Source organism: Hydractinia symbiolongicarpus, chromosome 10, assembly GCF_029227915.1.
Source record: "Hydractinia symbiolongicarpus strain clone_291-10 chromosome 10, HSymV2.1, whole genome shotgun sequence".
NCBI lineage: Eukaryota > Metazoa > Cnidaria > Hydrozoa > Anthoathecata > Hydractiniidae > Hydractinia > Hydractinia symbiolongicarpus.
In genome coordinates, this window is record NC_079884.1 from 3,643,489 (window position 1) to 3,665,425 (window position 21,937).

Sequence of the window (21,937 nt, forward strand, 5' to 3'; positions counted from 1 at the left end):
AGACTTATTTTTTTATTTGGTTACCGTAAATTTTTATGATAAAAATTGTTGTTTACCGAGCTGGTTAAGAATTTTTCGTTTGTTTGATTAAAAATTTACTGTTTTAAACTTGCTTCACTGAAACAAATTACAAATGATAATAATGAATAAACTTTTTAAATTATCGCAGTCAATGAGAGACTGTAAAAATTTGATGCAGCAAAGCCTGAAAAACTAAAATAATCATCATTTTTTGGAAAAATCGGAGGCAAATATTGAAAGATATACATCAGTCAGGGAATATTTTATTCTTGACACTGAGGGGTTTACTCTGTTTCTTGTAAGGAAGTTACCCGAATGGCATAAATTCTTTTGGATGGTCAAGAAGAAGTCAGGGAAATATTTTTATTTGTGACAATACACTGCTTAATATTAGGAAGAAAGGGAAAATTCGCCGTTTTCATTGCTAAGCGTCTCTCTGAATCACTAAATAAAACTGGGAAGTTCATAAAGCTCTTTGGGAACTCACCTAGAAAAAAATATTTGACAAATAAGTAAATGTAATTGGTGTATCTAAATCAGCTACGAAGGAGGACTTTTGTTTTTGTTTTCACGGCCGCAAAATAAAAGCCAGACCTATAGGTTTGTTTTTTTTATTCCCTTTTTACCCTTACCAGACAGGTCGCATATTTATTTTATCGTGTTTTTTTTCATTAGTTGGCTGTGTTATTTTAATTTTTTTCAAATATAGTAGAGTAAGTAGAGACATTTATCGGTCATAACGAGACGGACATGAGTAAATGTCGTCTTCATTCTTTGTTTGTGCGAGGAAAGTTTATATTAGAGTATTATTTTAAAAATAAAAACACATCCATAGTTTTGGATAGGGTTCTATTGCAAACGATTCAGATTATCAGTAGTTTCGGTAATATCCCTTCATTGTAGATGCTTTTTCGAGCTGTTTAAAACGATACAGGGAAGTATAAAGAAGATTTTTTCCGGGAAAATTGTTTTATCAGATAAACAACTATATAAGAACGACAGCTGTTCAGACAAATTCATTTACAGATGGAACATGACACGAGGCAAATGTTGTAATAAAAAATTACGGGTGACACTTATGGGTGGAACCGGAGTCGGAAAAAGTGTTATCGCGCGCCGTTTAATTGGTAAAGAAGAGATAGATGTTTGCAAACCAACTATTTTTGATTATTATGAAGAAATTGTCGAAATCGGAGAGGCAAGTGTATTTTTGGAAATCAATGATACATCAGGAAATTTTTGTTTTCCGGCCATGGACAAATTAACCATGGAACATACAGACATTATAGTGATTGTTTTTTCACTTGAAGAACTTGGTTCGTTTGAACACGCAATGAATATCCTGTGTAATAGCTGCACAGAACAAACGCTGCCGGTAATTTTCGTTGGAAATAAAAAAGACAAAATTTCTAACCGAAAATTACCTTGTGAGGAAAACCTAGAAAACTATATAATGTGTCAACTGAATAAGTCGTACATCGAAATGTCAGCTCTTCACGACGACGCCGAAAAATTATTACGGAGAATATATGAAGATTACGAAATAGCGCATGGACCTTACCATGTCCGACAAAAAAAATCGATCATAAAAAATGTCAAATCGAGGTTTGCTAGATCTGTTCAGTCTATATTGCATGGTCACACGAAGAATTAATGTTTAATTAGGTACATATAATGTAAATTATGTAAATGATATATTTTTATAATGGTGATGTAAATACATAGCGAAGTGGTTTATTAATACAAAGATATATATTTTTACAACATATTTTCTGACATCACCGCAATTCTATATGCTACATGTATGGTAAGTCGCTACAACAAAGATGCCCACTCGTGCAGAAAATTTATAAATTTAGCAAAATTAACGTAAGACTAGAAAAATCCAGCATAAATGGTAGAAAATTTGTTTAAGTTAAGAAAAAAAAGTATTAGAATTTTGTAAGTTTTTATATATTTGTCTTTGAATTTCATGTGTATATATAAAACAGGCCGGGACAGCCAGGGAGTAGGATTGGGGTAAGGGCTGGCAGCCCCTTCCTTAAATGCTGTTACTTTTCAGGCAGTAAACCCCTGAAGGATAACATTAGTTCGCCTGGTTAATATGCGTGTAGTTTAATATACCACCCAAAGAAACCAATAGTGTTCTACAATTTCGAATCATGTGTATTTCCGTTTTCACAATCGAAATCTTTGTTAAACTCTTCAATAGTTTCTGGCAGGTGTTGGCCTCGGGTTTCCGGTACAAAATATGTTGCGACAGCCGCAAGTAGGGCTAAACCACCAAAAATTAAATATGGTAGCTCATCGAATGTATAATCGCCCTAAAAAAGGTCAAGGTAATAATAATTTAAAAAAAGATAACCAGTACTTTCACCTCGTTTCCAAGGATATTTTAATCATCGTCTATCCAGGATTACGAACAACCTCGTCCTCAGGGCTCTGGATACATCAAAACATCATACGCGTTGAAGAGCCCTGGGTATGAGTGTGGTATTTTATAATCAATAAGTAAGTAAAATAATTACTTACAATTAGTAAAATTTGCGGAGCAATCATACCGCCAACTCGAGCCCAAAATACACATGATCCCATGCCTAACGTACTATGGTTAAAGAAATAAACCTCGTTTCTATGCTGTTTTAATTAATTAATGTTTACGTTAGGTAAAAAAGTAGAAAGAATTACTCGCTTTTAGAATTTGATATTAAATTAAAAGATATATCCAATGTAAGACTGTCACGGTGATGTCACTTCCACGTTTATATTTTTCTACAGCAGTGAAAAAATTTTGAACAATGCCTGGAGAATATCAAATTTCCTTTTTAAATTTCCCCTAATTGAATTAATACCACGTTGTCTGGTGAGGCCATAACAATTTATAACATAACGTCATGCAGGGGAAACTTCACAGATTAAAAAACACTTACCGAACCACAGTGGGGAAGAGCTCAACAGTGAAAAGAAAAATAGTAGAAAATCCAGCTGACAGAAAAAATTTGCCAATGACGGCAAAAACGGTAGCAATGTCTTCGTTGTTATCTGAAAATAAAGGGAGGGGAAAATTATAGTGGTATACTCATCGTTATGATCTCATTTTTGAGACTGCGATATAAAAAGGATAAAAGACTCATCCTCTCTTATTAATACATATTGGATATACGCTTTTCTTTTTAAAAGAGCCTAGCTAAGAAAAAACGTTGACGCTAAAAATAGGAACCTATAGGAAGGCTTAAATTCCTTCATAGAGTATCAGAATAGAATGTGAGCTTAGGGTTACAGAGAAACAACTATTTTAGAACAATTATTTTTCCATTACTAAAACGATACATACCAACCTTGTCCCCTTTTTAGAACTTATGTGAAAACTTTAAAAACCTCTGGGAACGAGGTTGTTTATGAGCAGTTTTTTATGTAAATAATATAACGTTAAAAAAAACGTGTGTACCAAATTGAGGCATTTTTTTATTTTCGCGAGCGATATCAACCTCGTCCCCATGGCTTGTCTCATTGGCGCTGCCTTTTTTGTAGGTCTGACGAAAGGTCTGTTTGTCTCCTCCGTCAATGCAACAGGTCCTGGGATTGAGGTTAGAGCGATATACAATATTTACATTTTGTACATTGACTTTAAATTTGAGAAGTACGGGCGGATAAAAATAAGCAAATTTAAAGCACATTTTAAGGCTTTAATCCTGAAAATTTTAAACGTAATTAGAATTCACGCGCTGCGCTTTTTGATAAAAGGTGCTGGGGTGGAACTTGAAAAAGGGCATGTAGCTTCTCTAAAGAAGAAAATCGCTTCTCAGTGGCCATTGATAGCTGTGCTAAATGTTTTAGTTTACGCTAAAATTTTTTTCAAATAAATGCTCGCCACGTCCTGGTGACGCATTTTCGTTGCAACAGATTTACAAGTAGTCTGATCTATATCATTAATTGACTTGATAATTGAATTGATATTTTTATGCAAAATTACGAGGCTTTAAGCAATATTATTTTACTGCAAAGTCTCTGCAAAAATTATAATCAGTCGAAGACTTCCTTTCTAATAACAGAATTGTCAATCTCTTTTTCAAGGCGTATTGCCTTTCTTTTGAAGAGACAAAGTACCCTGGGAACAGATTTATTAATAACTCTTAAGAATTTTAACAGTCATGATCCAAAAGCCTAGGGCGTTTACTACATTTTTCGATTTTCAGACAGGCACCTAATTCGAAGAGGTGTAAAAAGGGCGTTAATTGGAAAGGTATCTTTCCAATAAACGTCCTTACCTATATTGTCGCCCAGGTAAAAGGGGCTTTTATTGAAAGACTTGAAAGAGGGGGATTTAATCGAGAGGGTGCTTACGTTTTTTTTCTGGCTTTTCTCCGTGACAATAAGAAGTCCCTAGAGACTGATTTTTACACAAATTCGACTGGCGAAAGGCTTTGTGATCCCTTTTTAATTTCGAACAAACTAATTTAGGGATTTTAATGTGTATACCTATATTGTCGCTTTTCTTGATCGTTCCCGCTATGATACAGGTCACACCTCCTAAGATATAATACAGCATCAAAGGTCTGCGACGAGTTAAGCTAAAATGAGAGAACAAAGAATAACTACGTAATCCTTTAATGCTAAATGGATGGTACAGAGAAAAAAGAAAAAATCTTACTATTTCAAAATAAATATGACGGATATAAACGCTATTACTTCTACAGACGCACTGACAAAATAATTTGCATATCGGTTTCCGGCAAGTCCACCAGTAGTCAAAATCAATCCGTAGTAGCCGACAGAAGAAGCTAGCCTAAGAAAAAGTATTATTTAAATTACTTGGAACTAAGAAATAGTAAACAAAGTTACTGTAATTACTTATTTGTATAAAATTTTTTTCTGGAAGGATTGAATTTGCATTCTTCAGCTCACATACAAAAGGCTTTTCGAATGTACTGTTTAATACCATAAGAAGAAATCTCATAACCAAGCTTTTTTACGTTTCTATCCCAAAGTAAAAGACCAAAACAGCTTTGTGGATAAGGTTTCATAGCAATGATTTAAACCGTTTTCAATCGAGGTACAATCGTTTCAGGGGTAAGGTTAATATTTAATTTGAATTTTGTTTTTTACTCAGCCACAAGGCGCTACTATGGCTGAAATCTACTAAACAAAAATTTTTAAATTTCAAAATTTCTTTAGACTAAAAATGAACTTCAAATTTAGGACTATTATTAAATTGCATTAAATAAGGCTAAAAAATACCAATAATACGTATTCTAAAGTGGACCTTTTTCCTGCTTGATATCCAGAATACCAACAAATTACCCTGGGTACAATAATAAAATCATGCTAAACGGGTCGCCGTAAAATGTCGTAAACATATTCGCCGCAAATTTTTTAGTAACAGTATTAACATACCAAATATAGCCCATAAGCATAGTCCTCTTTCGTATTTCTTTGTTTATGAAAAGATCGTGAAAGGAATAATTTCTGCCATCTTTTTTAACCGCTTTCGAGCCTGCGTAAAGGTTCAACTCGTTTGGTAGTTCTTTTTTGTTGAACCGTGCTATTCTCCTAGCGTGATACTCTGCTTGCTCATTTTTGCCTTGATTCACCAACCAACGTATTGATTCAGGAACAAAACTGTAAAATAAACAAACAAGAAAAAATATAAATCTGTTTTCTAAATATAGATTCAAAAAAGAGAAACATAAGCAAACGTCCCTTTAAAAATATCTTGAATTTTTTTTTTTTTGTTTACAACTTACATGATGTAAAACAGCGTGATTAGACTCGGTAAACACAACGCCAACTGAATCTTCCTCCAATCTTGAATTGCCCAGGCTAGTGAAGTCATCCATAAGTTACCAACAGCCCAGCACACCTCAAAGATGCCTGCACATATCGGCCGATATTTAACAACCGTCATTTCCACCAACAGAACGTATGACGACGTCTGTATACCCTATATGACGAAAACACACGAATAAAATAACAACTAAAATGTATAATTTTTAGTCTTTAGTCTCTCTATAATAATAGCCGTATTCTGTTTCTGCGCAAAATGGTAGCTCTAGTAGCGAGACATACGAAATGAGGTATTTAAAGAACGGGCGAACCCGTGGATTTATTATCCACGGTCCACCGACTAGCATATATCTTATTTAGGTCTGTAGCGTCCCAAATGATATTTTGTCGATTATTATTATAAAAGAAGCTTGTGAAAGGATACATTTTTAGCCAAACATTAAAATCTCAAATTCGCCTGCCCTGCACCTCCCAAAATTTGGTGTCAACTACGGCTATTTTATTTAAAGTGTAAACAAACGGAAACGCAGCTGATTGAACCAGAACAGGCTGAAGATAATGAGCAATCGAGGAAAAATGTTCTACGGACCATCTAAATAAAAAAAATATCACAAGTCCTGTGACGGGGGTTGCACTAAGCACATAATATTGTTGATTCACCCAATGATATTTTCACAAAGTCATGTAAATGTGCTGATGAAATGGTTTTTTGATATTTTTGCCATTCATGGAAGGAAATCACGTTTCTACAGATGATGCACAAAATTTAAGAGCTAGCACGGGTCTAACATTTTACATTTTGAGTAAATTTTTTGAAAGCAACGAAATCCTGATGGCAACGCAAGCTTCTTGCGATTAGCTAGTCCTCGCAGTTGCGGTTTAACAAAGGTATCTGACTGATCTTTCACGTCAATATCAAATTCGACACTTTAGCAGCTAGCTACTGTATAGCAATCAAGTTCAAAGCGTTATGACCAGTGCAAAATGTACGTGCATTTAAAGAAAGATGTGGAAGATATTGTCTCATTTCTGATTTTTTTTACAATAGCTTTAATTATGAAAGCACGATTTCGCATCAGGGGTTTGAACGTTGGTGAGGTGCAAAAGGGTGAAATATATCAAATAGCATTTTGAGCATTTTGTTTCAAATCCTGTGTTATTCAGTCATAAACACCTAGTCATTTTTCAGCAAAAAAAGGAAGAGGGCTGATAGTTCCCCGATGTCGCAGGGACTGCGGGAGCAGGTCGAAAAAAAAATCATGTTATCATCAAGCGTCTTTTGCAACCACGATCCCAGGGCTTGAAGCGTTTTTTATTATTTATCATTTTAGACTTTAAAATGTTATCTCTTGAATTTGTTTTCCATTTTGTGAATGTGTGTCGACATATATACTCAGATAGAATTAATGTCAAAGCCAGTTGTTCGTCATTTTTGTACGACAAAAGCTTCGAATGGCCACTAATATGTTATCGGCGAGATGCAAAATCGCTACTTTTAAACACAAGTACGCCAAAGAGATAGCGTCAAAAATTAGCTAGACGCATCTAACAATCCAGCACAACGTAATAATCCACGTCCGGGAAGAAAATTTGGGGAAATGGTCACGCTGAAGTCATTTTAAAGTTTAGATTTGACCAAATAATTGACATAAAAAGTGTGCTCTGTGACAAGTTGAGAGGGAGTGAATATAATAGAGCCTATGTAATTACTTGTGGCGGCGGACTCCGAAAATAGCTGTCCCGTTTTGACATATGTTGACCAAGATTGTACAATTCAAGGGTCAAAGTTGAAATTTTATCTAAGGGCTGACTAGCCCACTGTGTAATTCTCATCTGTATTGTATTGCTCATAAGATATTTCTTAAATATATTTAAAGCGTGTATCACAAAGATCTCAAAATCATCTTGAACATTTTTTATATGTTGATATTCCGATATTTAAACCCTTCGATCATTTTTTACTTCACGATGTGTTCCATATGTGAAATGTCAACTAATAAATATAATCATTTACCTGTACAAGAAATCCGAGAAAAAATCGGATAGCTACAAATGCATCGTATGAAGAAGCGAAATGTACTCCAAGACCAAGTAGGATGTGTCCATACAAACAAACCAACAACACGGGTTTCCGCCCGAACTTATCGGATAACTGTCCGAAAATAGCACCACCAATCATGACACCGGCAAAATAAATTGTCGTGGCCGCACTGACTTTATATTTTTCGTCACACACAAGAGACCACTAAAAGAAAAGTAATGTCTGACAATAGGGTAAAAATCGAGTTACCTGTCGATATGTTGAGTTCTCTATAAGGACATTATTGTCTAAGCAAGTTTACAACTACAATCTTGAACAAAAAATTATCTGGAGAAGTTTTTTTGGGGTAATTCTTAAAAAAAAACACTGACGAAAACTTTTGCAGCTGGTAGGACCTTGAAGAAAGAAATAGGACATAGAAGTTCAATTTTTTCAGGTACGTAGGCTAAATAAGAAACTTTTGAAAAATCATTTTGACATGTGGAATTTTAAAGCATCCCACATTAGGGCTTGTAAAGGCATTAATTAACCATAAAACCGAAGGTCAGTTGAGGGCGTTGTCAGGTCAACTTTCACAAGCCAAAAATGTATTTACGTTAAATATGCGTTTTTCCAAGTACTTTTAAGGACGAATTTTTAAATCTGTTCACAAATATTTTTGTCCAAGGTTGTAGAAACTTGACATCATGTTACAAACAAATTTCCTTTCTTCTTTCCTTTTTTTTTTTATTTATTAAAGATGTCTGTTTCGTTAAAATCGTAAATGTTTTAAGTAGTCTTTCGTGTGTAAGGAAAACCTACTCCATACTTGCCTAATATCTTATTACCCCAGGTAATGATACCTGAATGCCATTCCAATAAATTGAGTATTTGGAGGTAAGAAATGATTCATCAACTAAGTAAATGTCTTTTAATATTTTGTTAGACGAGTAATTCTTATGGAGTGGTTTCTTTTAAAAAATCGTGTTAAGAACAGAATGGTTAGGAAAGAGTTTTCATAAATGCTTATAAATATGTTAACTGCGTTATGAGTTGACAAGAAAGAAACAAATTAAAGGTTCCTTCACAATTTACGATAGTCACAAAGTCAGTTGTCAATGTTTGAAAATCAACTTTACCTCATCCACGATTGATGATTCCTTTCCACTGATATCAAATGTCCATCCGTTCGGACAATCCATTTTGCTTCCAAGTGTAGCATTGAAACTCAAAAACGCTTTGCACTTTTCAAACGAGGTTTTTCCATCTTTAATTTCAGTAGGAATACTGTTGTTTTTCAGCATACCGTCAGGAATTGTACAGCTATAAAGAAAGAAAATCTTTAACGCTTTTTACGGGAACTTGTGGTATTTTTCAACAATTTTTTAGGTTTTTTAAATTTTTTACTCTGTATATTTTAACATACCAACACAAAAGACAAAAAAAAGTATTACTTTCTTAAAAAAAAAAATTAGGAATTCAATCAACCTCGGCCCTAGGCGCTTCCGGAGTTATTACGGAAAACTTCATCAACAAGGCAAAATGTCCTGGAAACGAGGTTGTAATTCAATGTAATTCATATTTCAAGATATATTTTTATAAGACAACGATCGGGTATTCACGGGATTCAAAAGATTTAACGGTCTGACGGCTATTTAATACACCTTTACGATAATTCAATTGTACATGCGTTCCTACGGCTCTCCATCGTTTTACAATACCGGAGGTAAAAATCGTGTTTTTATGAGAGTTTGTTAGAGATGAAAGCGTGTTTTCTCCAGTTTTTTAACTTCCGTTGAATCAATTTCTTTCAAATATTCAGGAAAAGTTGATAATAATAAGATACAACTTATGTGTACTTTTCATTAAAAACAAAACGCGGCAAGAAAAGTTTGCACGAAAAAACGTGTTTTCTCCTTAATAAACTCTTATAAAAGTGTGATGTTTACCTCCTCCGATCGCAAAATAAGCTGCGATGGAGTGTTAGTTTTCCCGAATTATCGAACCGTGTATTATCGTATGTGAAATATTTACAATTTAAAAAAGAATCATCGAACTAGCTGGACACTTTTTTTTTCGTAAAATCCTGAAAATAATTTTTTTATTTATTTCTACAAGAAACTTTAAATTCTTTTAAATCGTTATTTGCTTACACATAAGTAACAGAACCGTTCTAATCTGTTAATCTGCGTCACTTTACATTTGAAATTAAGAAAACAAATTAATTTTAGTTTTAGAGTTATTTTTTAAAATACCTTTCTAGGAAAAAAAATTATTTGCAACCCAGAATGTTCTGGATTAGTAAATTTTTTAGTAATATATTTACTAAAATATTTTAATAAAAGCCTAATTATCTAGCGAGATGTTTATAAATGCCAATTTTAGCATTGGAAACTAACTTGGTATGCATAGCGAAAAGCAGAATCAAAATCTAGGAATATACTTTATAAGAATATTCGAGATAAAATTAGACAAAAAGTTTGATATTTCGCTTGAGCTCTAATGAAACGTAACCAAAAAATAACAAATTTCATTTGAAGTGATTTCCCCCACTAAATCTAGTTGTGTCAGTCAGTTAAATTAGGCTGTTTGAACAACAGCCCCATAAGGGTGATTTTCACACCAGTTTGCATTCTCAGATCACTCAATCTTAAATGTGCTAAAAATATGCTAAAAATAGATCAGGATGATTTTGTCCGAAAATTAAGAATATACATGTTGATTGAAACGAATATTCTTACAAACAAAAACAAAAAAAAAACACTTATAAAAAAACGTGTAAACGTGTTGATAAAAAAAATTGTGAAGGAATACATACCTGTGTTTTGGTGTGTATCCATATATTGCCATAATAAGATGGTTCATCGAGACAGTGGAGTTGCATACAAACAAACAAATATACAATAGGATTTGATACAACCCAGGATCACCCAACTGGGCTAACAGCTCTGCAACTTCCATTTTGCTACACAAAACACAAGAACTTCTTAAGAGCACATCCAACCTTTGCTAGCTAGCACTACAGATTAAAAGTCTTCTCGATATGCAAATAACAAAATTAAATATTTTGAATGCAATTATATTTAGGCGAGATAATAAAATACCAAACGATGTGTCTCACTAAATTGTTTAACAAAGCTCTATGGTGATGAAAGACTGTTAAAAAGGTCAATCAAGAAATTAAATAAGTATTATCTAAGCAGACACAAAGCGACCCCCATTATTAAAAACATATCTTAACATTACAGACAAAACGTTACACAACAAGATTTTAACAAATGCTTGTGGTTTTTCTGACTTCGCGCCGTTACTAACCAACCTCGCACCCAGGGCTCCTTGTCACTGTCTTGAATTATTAGTAACGAGTTGAAAGAAGATCAGGGAAGGGGTTATATAAGTATTTCCATTTTAAATAATACATAGACAAAAAAAAATGTAACAATTACTCATGCTAGGGCAAAATTTTAAGCTGGAAATACAATCTTACGCTGCATTGATTATAGAAACCACTCTTATTAACATAAAATGCGCAAATAGAAACCAGTTTGTTGACATTTTAATAAAGCGAGATGCTATTTTATTTTATACGTGAAAGTTTTTTTGTAAAAAAGTTTTTTTATATCAATATTTTGGTCTACATCAAAGTAAATATTAGCATTGCCATGCAAACAAAATATGTTCTGCAAATTAGGAATTAGTGGAATGAATATCAAATATTGTCTACAACAACAACAGCAGATAGTGACTGTGGCAACAAATATCTCGCCTGCATGTAAAATTACTTGCAGTTTATTTCACCATTAAAACTAATGACTACACGGTACCTTTCCAAAAGCATACTGGCCTGTTCTTCATACAACAATGCGACGGTAGAAGTCTGCAAAAAGTTTTTCTACTAAAGTATGAAACGTTCGAGTTATTCCCAAACATGTGTACGTGTGTAAATTTAGGTGATTAAAATATTTGTTAACTAATTACACTGTACTTAAGAGCCTCGTGATTAATTATTGGCCAACTTTTTTCTTTTTTAACCATACTGGCGTTAAGAAAAAGATTGCAGTAAGGGGATAAAAACCATGTTTACGTATTCTCGATTACACCGGATTCTTCGTCCGTTAAACTTTGGCGCGCTAATGTAACACGTTTTTTGACCATAATGTTTTTGCTCACTTTTGTCGTACGAGTTATAAAGTTTTATAAGCAGCCCGGTTGCTAGACCACATCCTTTTGCCAAATCTCACGCTTTAACATCCTGAACTTTTGCTTTACCATAGTAACCTTTCCAGTTGCATGGACCCGCATTTCAGTGTGCTTTGGAGAAACGCAAAATTCACTATTTTTATAAAAATTAATCAATTGAAGGAACTTTAGGCAATCTAAGACCTGGCCAAAAAATGAGGTTACATAAAAAATGTTTTCATAAAGACAGCAAAATCAAGTGCACACAAAACAAGAGAAAACTGTATGCTGACAAATTTCTACCCTTCCAGTGTAAATTCCATCCTATCTAAACATACCCCGCAATGCATTATTAACGATACCAATAGCAACACAATAATCATAAAAATGAATTCTTCATAACCAATTACAGCGTACATGATCAACTCAAAGAGTGAATCATAAAAAAGACATAATTCTAATATTTGAGTATTTATTATATTCAAATAACCAAATAAATAAACATCTAAAGAAAAAAAAACAATATTTTGATGCCACTAAAATTGACACGACCTCTAAAAAATGTGGTTATAAAAAGTAAATAAATAAATTATACGAGCATCAAAACACAGCTAAAACTCGTTAGGTCGGGATTATGGCTTTACCCTTTTACTTTAAATTACCCTTTAATTAGGATATATTACAAAGGGTTTTTATTTTTAACAAAACTAATTAATAAAAACATGTTTTCGGTTTTATTAGAATTTCAAAACTTAGTACAAACCTCAAAAGTTGACCCTTTAAAAGCAATAATTTAAAAACGTTGGCAAATAAAAGAAATGTCTTTTCATATGTTAATAGTTTCTTTATATGACGTCACAGTTGCTAGGTGTACAAAAGAAAACGAGATAACCTTTTTTTGTAATATGCAAAAGCAAGAAAAAGTAGCAAAAGATTTTCTACAAACACTCCCTTAATTTTTTCATGGGCCATCATCTTTTAACTAAGCCCTGTGATTGTTTGCTGAATGTGTGATATTAAAAAAATTGTTGTCAATTTATTAAGTCCCCCGTCTAATAAGTCACATCTTCAAAAATATTTTCTGACAAATAAGCTCCGGAGTTTAATCGAGTATTTTCGGTGCATCAAGTTTGCTACAAATACCAGAACTCTTTTTTCATCTTTTTAGGACATTTTCTTTATATATTCCAGGCTATTTTTGAGACTTTAAGCCTACTTTTAGAATGTTTTGGATAATTATGATTAGATCAAACATAATTACAACAACAATTTTTGAGGAAAAGAATAAGTTTGACATCCCTAAAACAAAGTTTTTAATCACGTGAGTTAATGAGAAAAACAAACGGATTAACAAAAAATTAATTTTAATACAAGAGACATAAGAAATTCAGGTTTGAATAATGTTTTTTTTTTATATTTTAAAAAATTTCCGCAAATTGCAGATTTTTTAGAAGTTGTAGCAACTCGAACATATAGCATATTAAAAAGTCATTATTTTTTTTCATAATAAACATTGCAATATTTCATGCTGAAAAAGATTAACCATAATTGAGGTTGAACTGATGCGATGATTGTACACAATTTTTGTAAAAGTTAATTAAAATTGGTTATTTTGCAGAATCTAACTGAACAAAGTCAATAACAAACAGTCTAGTAAATCTACAAAATTGCATAAAATGAATAAGTAAGAAATTAATGTTTAAATACTGGTAAAGGGTGTGCTTCAGTATTAAACACATATTTATCAAGAGGAATAACATCAACGTCACTGAAAAGTAAATATAAATACTTCAACGTCTCTCCTAAAAAGAAGCTCTCCATCTTGTCTCTCGCTCCTCCTGGCCTGGGATTTGCACTGTTTCTGACGTCATTCAAACTGACGTAACCGCCGGACGGCACTTTACAATGTTTATTGAAGGCTTGTAAAATTTTCCAGCCGTATTCTTGATATTTCTTGTCTTTGGTAATTTGATACATAATATGTAACGATTCAACAGTCTCTGGTCGAAGCAAGTTATGTGCATCCAAAGGCTGAAAGCAAATACAACAAAAAAATAGGGCGCGTGTCGAATAAATACGCCCCTTCCAACATCGATTCTTAATGCCGCTAATTTTTGCAATGGGCGTAACTTTTGTCTATGAGATCACAGATGAACAAATGAAAAGTAAAATCAATTAGAGTGGGCGTTACATGACCCAGCCTTTGATGGTGAATGTAGTTGAAGTTGTCGAAACATTTTAAATTTGGAATAAATCTTATAAAAATTCAAAAAAATATTTCTTTTAGTTTTATATCATTTTACTTTCCGTTGTTTTTATTCTTATTTATTTATTTTTTTATTTTTTTTATTCATTGGCAAAATTAAAATTAAAAAATAATCCAAGCTTTTTTCTAAAAATCAAAGTGTAGATTTATCTTTTGCAACCAAGGTTAAATTTAACCAGTATCCTCTTTAGGCTAACTAACCTTGACATATAGATCGACAGCAGCACCTTCTTCAGTATTAAAATATACTATTTCAGGACTTAAACCTGTCTCCATTCTTGCATACATCTGATAGCAAGTTTCCGTCAATTCTTTGGCAAGCTCCATATGCCAAGCTGGCAGACCATGATAGTGACCAAGAGCAAGTGTTCCCGGAAGAAAACACACTAAATGGTCCTAAATAGAAATTTGCACCAATAAAACTACGAATACAAAAATAGGTATATTACAGTAAAATGACTTATAACGTTATTTCGAATTACTTTGCAATTGTTGTCATAATAAAAATAAAATATTCGTGAAACACTTTACCATTTTGGGACTAAAATTTCTTCCAGCTAGCAGTTCACCAACGAACGTTAATCCAGTCGTTTTTGTTTTTCTCACCAGTAGTTTTTTCATCCCCTCCATTGCTGTTAAATATTCTTTTTTCATTCTGCATTAACAACAACAAAAAACAAAAAAACAAGTATTAAATAAATACCAATTAATTGTCTTTTTAGTACACTGATAGTACAATATCCGGTAGTCGCATTCCGACTTTAGTGTGACTCAAACGTTAAATTTCCCCCTGCTCAAAATCTTCAGTTAAAGAAATAATTGACCATCTAGTACAATATGCATCAGTGAGGCTAGTGTGCAGTTTTTCATGAGAAGTGGCCTTATTTGCGCTAATATGACAGGCTTTCGACAACATAATACCCTGCAAACATCGCGCGCAAATAGCATCTCCTTGGAACTTCGCTTTTGACAGCTGCTTACATTTCTACGAAAGAATCTCACGTGGTTCAAAGTGAAGTCAATAGTTTGTAAATTGATTTTTAAGGTTGTCTCTGTGAAAACAAAAATTAATATTCTGCTTGAAATTTAGGGATAATATAAAAACAACATAAGGTACTGCTTACACTTCATCAGTCTTGCCAGTTTGGATCCACTGTTTGAGCAAATATTCGTAATAACTATCACCCCGTGCTCCAAACGTAATGTGAGAACCAGGACGGAACTCTCCTGAGTCAGCGTTTATATATATTGGTGCTAAGCCTGCGTTTCTTTGAAGTGAGAATATATGAAGCATAATATTGTCCGCAGCCGACTGATAATAATAAATAAAAAATATAAATATAAATGAACGGTAACAATATTTCCAGACCTGTAGGATGGTTTTGAAAAATCTACACTACCACTAAACTTCGACCACACGGGAAGGAGGGGGGATGAAAGCGACAGTGAATATCATTATCAAACACGGTGTAGTAGCACTGGACAAAAAAATAATAACCTCTTAAAACTTACCTTGTACGCAGGGTTGTTTAAAGCATATGATAAATCTTTGAATTCAAGCTGAATAGTAGTCACTTCCGATAGAGAGCTATCTGGACTCCATGAAGGAGGCTTGCCTACTTTGTCACGTAGCAAGACATCGGAGTAAGGAATTTTCGAACGTGAGTTGAAAGCACCCAACAGTCGCTCACCAAGATCAGCCTGTAGTAGAATTTTAGAAGTCGAGGTTATAGGTAAAATATTTCATAGCATTTCCAGAATATAACAGAAAACCTCAACATGACGAGCTGTAGTCAATAACTTTATGACAGTAGAAAGAACGCATAACTAATGATTCAGATTTTATAGAAAGATATACTGCAGTGGAACTATAAACACAAAATGTTCAATTTTAATGTTCCGCAGTTTTTTTAGAATAGAAAGAATAATCACAACACACTTTTAAAAATGACAAACTGCTAAAGAACAAGAAAACGCGAAAATAAATTCCCTAAATTTATGTCAACATAATGCAAAACAAAGTACATTTCACAGAAATTGGGTGCTGAAGATCCTTTTTCCTTATTATCAACGTAAACGCATATTGGTCGGCTAAAAATAACACCTTATAATTAAGTAAGAGGTAAATTTTAACAAGAACAAAAGAATTTTTATTGACATTCAGGTCATATGAAAAAAATACTTACTCACCTTCTGAAATTATCACACTGTAAAAAACACTGAAAGTGCAGACCGGCTTACCTATGTTAGCGCATGCAGCATAAATATTAACAGAAAATTAAAAACACAAAGTAAAACCAACTTACAGCTTTCTCAAGGAACATCTTATCCGCAGTCATATGATAAATACTCAATAATCCGCCTAATATACGAATTGTAGTTTCAAATAAATTCACTGTAACTGGCTTGGAGAAGGACAACTCGTTCTCTACCCAATCTCTGGCTTCTTTATATTCCTTCTTCATATTCATTAACCACAAGGTGTCTAAAGAATCAACAATGGTCAGCCCAAGCATGAACCATTCATGGTGTGATCTAGCTATTGGTGCAAGTTCATCATGACCCCATGCAAATTTTCTGTACCCCAACCAAGCATGCTTGCATGTCTCTACTACTCCCAACTGTCTTGCAGTCATTGGAATATTCTCAGGAAAACGAGCATAGTCTTTGCTTTTTCCATTTGCATCTTCTATTTTGTCATTTTTTGCTTCAGCGCTTTTATTATCAACATGATCTAATTTCTTTGGGTCATCTTTTGGTGCAAGTTTACGCATGCCATCTTCTGGTATCCTGACTGCGTTATTTTTTTCAAGATCCTTTACATACAAATCTAATTTCCCAGGCTTATTATTAACATTCTGTCTGTGTTTATCTACGTTATGAGTATCTTCTGTGGAGGACTTGACGAGACCACCCCGAAGTTTGGGTGGGCCACGTTTCAAAGGACGAATTTTTTCGTCTAGTTCTCTATGTATTTTTTCAATATATCTTTTTTTATCTAGTTTTTTATGTCGTGGATTATTTAAAGGGTGAGGGACATGTTCAAACGTTCCATGAATAGATCCTACAGAAACTCTAGTTTTGTGCGCGAATACATAAAACAGTGAGAGCAGTGAGAACATTAACAAAATCCATACGCATTTCTGTTGAGATGTTAAGCCTCTCCACTTCTATAAGCAAAAGACAAAAGATATATACATAAGTCCTGACAAAACTATTGCTGTAACGTTCTATAGTTTAAACCTATTTGGTCCGAGGTTTCTCGAACATACTATGACCGGGTCCGCCCCCCCCCCTCAATAACTTTTCATAGGATTGTTCAAATTGAATCAAACTTGGCACACTTATACTACGTCATAAAAGGAACAAAATGGCGGCAATAAATTTTTGCTTGCATCAGCACATTTTCTGTGACGTCATCAGAAGCTTGAAAATTGTTAAAAATGCCACTATCTGCTTAAAATATAATTACTTTTGTTCTAGAACGAATTTTTACATTCTGTTTGAAGTTTCTGAAAGCTAAATAAAATTTTTTTAACATATCTTCCGGTTTTCACATGGATCGAATAAAAAATTGCCAAAAATTGTCCGAAAATCCGTTTTTTTCCGACTTTCGGGTAAAATCCGACAAAATCGGGAAATCGGATTAGTCACGTGTCAAAATTATTCAAAATGATTCTTCTTGATGAAACAAAGTTGTGTTGCAAGTTTCAAGTTCTAAGGATAATCCTAACAGGAGTTTTTATATTTTCCCCATTATAAGGATTTCATAGAGATTTTAGGGGTAGTTTCGAGTAATGGCCAATATCAAAGCCTCTGAAAGGTATGGGACCTAAAAATTTAGCATGCAGGTGTCTAATAGATAAATGTTAAAACTTAGTACGTATCATAGCCATATAAGAAAGCAATCAGGAGTTATTAAAACAAACCGTCAGGGGGGGGGCGGAATCCGAACTGGTTAAATGCTCGCATTCGGTATTAAAAATCCGGCAAACGCGTTTTGCGCAATGAACAGACCAGCGCACTTTGCTCGCTGGTTCAATTTTTTTTTCGAAAAGTATATTACAAAGAAATATTTCAGCAAGACTTATTCTGGATGAAAACATGACCAAGGCTGGAGAATATATATATTCTAGATATATCTATATGCTCGAGTCTGTAAATTACACACATGCCGGAAAAATAGCCATTTTTGTTTTTCACTGCCATCAGCTCGACTTTCGCGTAAGTTACTAAAGTCGAAAACCAACAGACGTTCCGTAGCCCCTTTAAGCAGTAAAATCAAAAACACGTTACAGCCAGATTTACTAGAACTACTAGGATAGTTTAAGTGAACTATTTAACCCAACTAGCCAAATGATAGTTTTTAAGATAGAACTCAGACATGTTCGAACAACAAATTTCCCTGACACTTTTGCAGCTTTTTCATAAAAAGGATACATTTTCGTCTCATCAAAATTTTTTTCCCTCTATTAATATAAATCAAACCTGTAGACAAAACAAATCAAAAGAAAAAAAACTTCCATATGTCATAAACAAGGCCATAATCCTGCAAATAATTCTGCTCTGTGAAACTTCTCTAAGTTACAACACTTTTATATGCCTTCCACTCTTTTTGTGTAAAACATAAGTTTAATAAAACTGTGTGAAATAATGTAGCTGAATAATACTAGTAATACAATTGCTGGCAGGCTGGCCACAAATTTAAAACTTCATAATTTTAGGACATTTTTAGAAGATTTAATAATTTTTTTCATCAAATCTTTTTTGAGAAAGCACTAAAATACATATAAACACCATTGCTAAAATTTTAGGAGGAAATGACGTTACTGACAAGAAAACCTATTTGGTTTCAACACTCAACCCTGCAATTTAATGAAACTGGCGACCTATGTTTGCATGCTATAACCCAACTATGTCTACTTTTTAATAAGTAATATGACTCAAAGACATTCTTGAGAAAGGGTTTTTAGACATGAATAATTTTTGTTTTTTACAAAAATATTAAACAACTTCTATTCCTAAACATTTCAACTTGGTGCAAACAGGAGATCCATGTCACCCTTTGCATACTGGATTTGGATTACTTGGTGCATAGAGAGTTGTTTTGCTATACAGAATGTGGACTTTTTATATCTCTGTAAATTGGCTAACACACAAAAGATTAGGAAAAAACAATTGGCTAATTTATGCATTGTAGGCATTTCATGAAAATCAAGAGTAAAATCATGCAAATGTACAAAAATGTTGGCTTTCTTACCAGGGTGGTGATACTAGCAAAAAACAAGTAATATATTAGCTAGTTTTGAATTTATTATTGCTGTTTTTAAAGGACAGGGGTGAGTTTTTCGGAAAAAAATAAAATTATTATTAACCAAATAATCCTTTTAACCGTCTCTTTTCGGCTTAAATTAGGTTAAATATTCCGACACCTCCCTTTAATAAAAGCACAATCCAAACTCAGTCTGGAATCTGGTGCAAATTTTACCAAACCTTATGACTTATTAAAAGAATTTGTTTAAAAGATTTTGGCACATAAGTGATATTGTGTCAAAAATGGTGTACCGGTGTCTCACAAAATAGCTAAAGTCAGGATGTTTATAATAAAAACTTTCAGTTAAATTTTATTAAGCTGGTGTAACCTATATTTTAATACCCATGCACGTCTGTCTGTCACGCAAAATGGTACCACAAGTAGCGAGACGCACGCAATAAGGTTATAAAAAGAACAGGTGAACCCGCTGTATTTTTTTACGGGCCACCGACTAGTAAGGTATGATACCGAGTTGCAAGTCAAATTTTATTGAAGTTACAGTTTGCAATTCTTTTTCTTTTTTAAAATTTTACTACTACAAGACAATATATTAAAGTAGTTAGCTTCTATAGGAAAACACAAAATGGACCAGTTCTACTATTTTAGGGATCACACATTAAGGTGTGTCTGCGATGCAATAATTAAGATTTTACCCTGACTAAAGACATTAAAGGAAATTTAAGGAATGACAAGTGATGTTCACATGACTCAAAATGTAGGACTTAAGTTATTTACTAAAGCTTTTTTTTTGTTCTAAATAGAAAGTCCACAAGAATTTGCCGTAAAGCTACCATCGTTGGATATTATAGACCACTCGTTCAGCATGTGGAAAAATTTACAGAAATTCACCTGTCAAAAAAACCCACAAAAGTCTATGCGCAGCTACCATCTGTAGACAGACAGACAGACAGACAGACAGACAGACAAACAGACAGACAGACAGAGGTAGTAATTGGGCTAGCATATTAAACACAGAGATGACAGGTATAAATAAATATAGAGATAGTGATTATGAGTTAGAGATTATAAAGATAGTAGTGGTCCCAAAAATTGCTGACATCTTTTATCATTATTTTCAACCAGCAACAAGCTGTGGCTGGAAACCAGGAGTTAAATAATAGTGCAATCAATATCAAGCAATCAATAATATTTTTACAAGTGAATTTAAATTTCCAGTAAACTTAGTAAAACACTAAGTATATAAAGTAATAATAAGGAGTTAAATAATAGTGCAATCAAGTAACATTTTCACAAGTGAATTTAGTTTTCCGGTAAACTTAGTAAAACACTGTAACTATATAAGTAATAATTCGAGCAGCTTCTTTATCATTCCAAATATATCCAAAGTAAAAAAGCAAGTAGTAGAACTCTTTAAGTGCAAAATACATAGTATCAAATCATGGACCACTATAAAAGGGGTTAAAATGGGCGTTCTGGTAAAATTAAAGCATTTCTTTGCATAGTGTTTTGGACTTTTCTTTGGAAATTAAATTGACAAAAAACGGAATGACACATCAAAAGGGAACAACAAGAATTTTAGTGCTGCAAGTAAACAACAGTTCTTTTTAGGGAAATGTTACTTTGTTTGAGTATTGTTATCACATTGTGAGTGTAACATAGCGTTCCTGTCAACTAAACCTTTTTCTGCTGCAAAAAAATTAAAAAATTATTTTTGTGAATCGAAACATCACATGTTTTTAACTTTAGTTTAGAAAGTTGCATCAAAAAATTATAACCCCTGTAACTATCAAATGCTGGCAAAAATAACAACAGTTATAGTTCTCATTGACTCAGCACAAAAACAAACTCAAAATAATATAATTAAATGTCTTACCCGATAAAACGATTTGCTCCTAATACCTTTATCGTTATCATAGTAACGAGACGGATCAATACCAAGCGAAACTATAGAATGGTCCAACTGACCAGACTTCATGATTTACAGGAATAGATTTTCCATATTAGTAACAATTTATTATCTTGCTAAAACAGCAATAATTTGAAATATACAGATCATTTAGGCACTAAAAGTTAAAGTTTAAACTGTCACACAAACAAAAAGTTCTTTTATACAAATAAACGAGAATTTGAAAATGTAACAAATACAAATTTTTAAACATTACACTTCAGGGTTACTATGACAACTTAAGACCAAACACACTATCTTACTTGCATGCTAACTGACACAGCTTCCAGACAAATATTTCTCTAACCCAGCACATTCAGTTTATTGCACGAAATAAAATAGAGTCAAATTTCAGGTTAAAAACAGGAAGCAGAAAATGATAAACAAGAACAAAGACTGGAAAATAATAAAGATGATAGCTAAATATAATAATAGTTACACTTTTAT

At 33.2% G+C, this 21,937-nt stretch overlaps 3 protein-coding genes across 3 annotated transcripts; 1 reads left to right on the plus strand and 2 right to left on the minus strand.

Moving 5' to 3' along the window:
- Positions 1–532: 532 nt before the first annotated feature.
- Positions 533–1,984, plus strand: LOC130613263 (GTP-binding protein Di-Ras2-like). Its single transcript, XM_057434605.1, has one exon. The coding sequence runs from the start codon at positions 1,055–1,057 to the stop codon at positions 1,673–1,675; it is 621 nt and encodes a 206-aa protein (XP_057290588.1). The 5' UTR covers positions 533–1,054; the 3' UTR covers positions 1,676–1,984.
- Positions 1,622–11,769, minus strand: LOC130613262 (organic anion transporter 3-like). The gene is made up of 11 exons (XM_057434604.1): positions 11,650–11,769; positions 10,644–10,790; positions 8,965–9,148; positions 7,820–8,050; positions 5,766–5,962; positions 5,416–5,640; positions 4,673–4,807; positions 4,501–4,592; positions 2,952–3,063; positions 2,554–2,626; positions 1,622–2,345 (listed from the first exon to the last, which is right to left on the minus strand). Exons 1-11 carry the CDS (start codon positions 11,661–11,663, stop codon positions 2,169–2,171), a joined length of 1,587 nt encoding a protein of 528 aa, XP_057290587.1. The 5' UTR covers positions 11,664–11,769; the 3' UTR covers positions 1,622–2,168.
- A 690-nt stretch (positions 11,770–12,459) lies between these two features.
- Positions 12,460–21,589, minus strand: LOC130613264 (endoplasmic reticulum mannosyl-oligosaccharide 1,2-alpha-mannosidase-like). The gene is made up of 7 exons (XM_057434606.1): positions 21,419–21,589; positions 16,577–17,440; positions 15,783–15,971; positions 15,395–15,582; positions 14,802–14,925; positions 14,472–14,666; positions 12,460–14,035 (listed from the first exon to the last, which is right to left on the minus strand). Exons 1-7 carry the CDS (start codon positions 21,518–21,520, stop codon positions 13,697–13,699), a joined length of 2,001 nt encoding a protein of 666 aa, XP_057290589.1. The 5' UTR covers positions 21,521–21,589; the 3' UTR covers positions 12,460–13,696.
- Between the last annotated feature and the right edge of the window lie 348 nt (positions 21,590–21,937).

Bases quoted from the DNA above. Each gene is read 5' to 3' on its own strand.
- LOC130613264 (XM_057434606.1), bottom strand. From the start codon at position 21,520: ATGAAGTCTGGTCAGTTGGACCATTCTATAGTTTCGCTTGGTATTGAT. The intron at 17,441-21,418 runs GTAAGACATTTA...TTTTGCTTATAG, and splicing joins GGAGCAAATCGTTTTATCGG to AAGTGGAGAGGCTTAACATC. The intron at 15,583-15,782 runs GTAAGTTTTAAG...TATTATTATCAG, and splicing joins TAAACAACCCTGCGTACAAG to TCGGCTGCGGACAATATTAT.
- LOC130613263 (XM_057434605.1), top strand. From the start codon at position 1,055: ATGACACGAGGCAAATGTTGTAATAAAAAATTACGGGTGACACTTATG.
- LOC130613262 (XM_057434604.1), bottom strand. The intron at 9,149-10,643 runs GTATGTATTCCT...CTTTCTTTATAG, and splicing joins GGATACACACCAAAACACAG to CTGTACAATTCCTGACGGTA. The intron at 4,808-5,415 runs GTATGTTAATAC...ACTTTTTCTTAG, and splicing joins ATGCTTATGGGCTATATTTG to GCTAGCTTCTTCTGTCGGCT.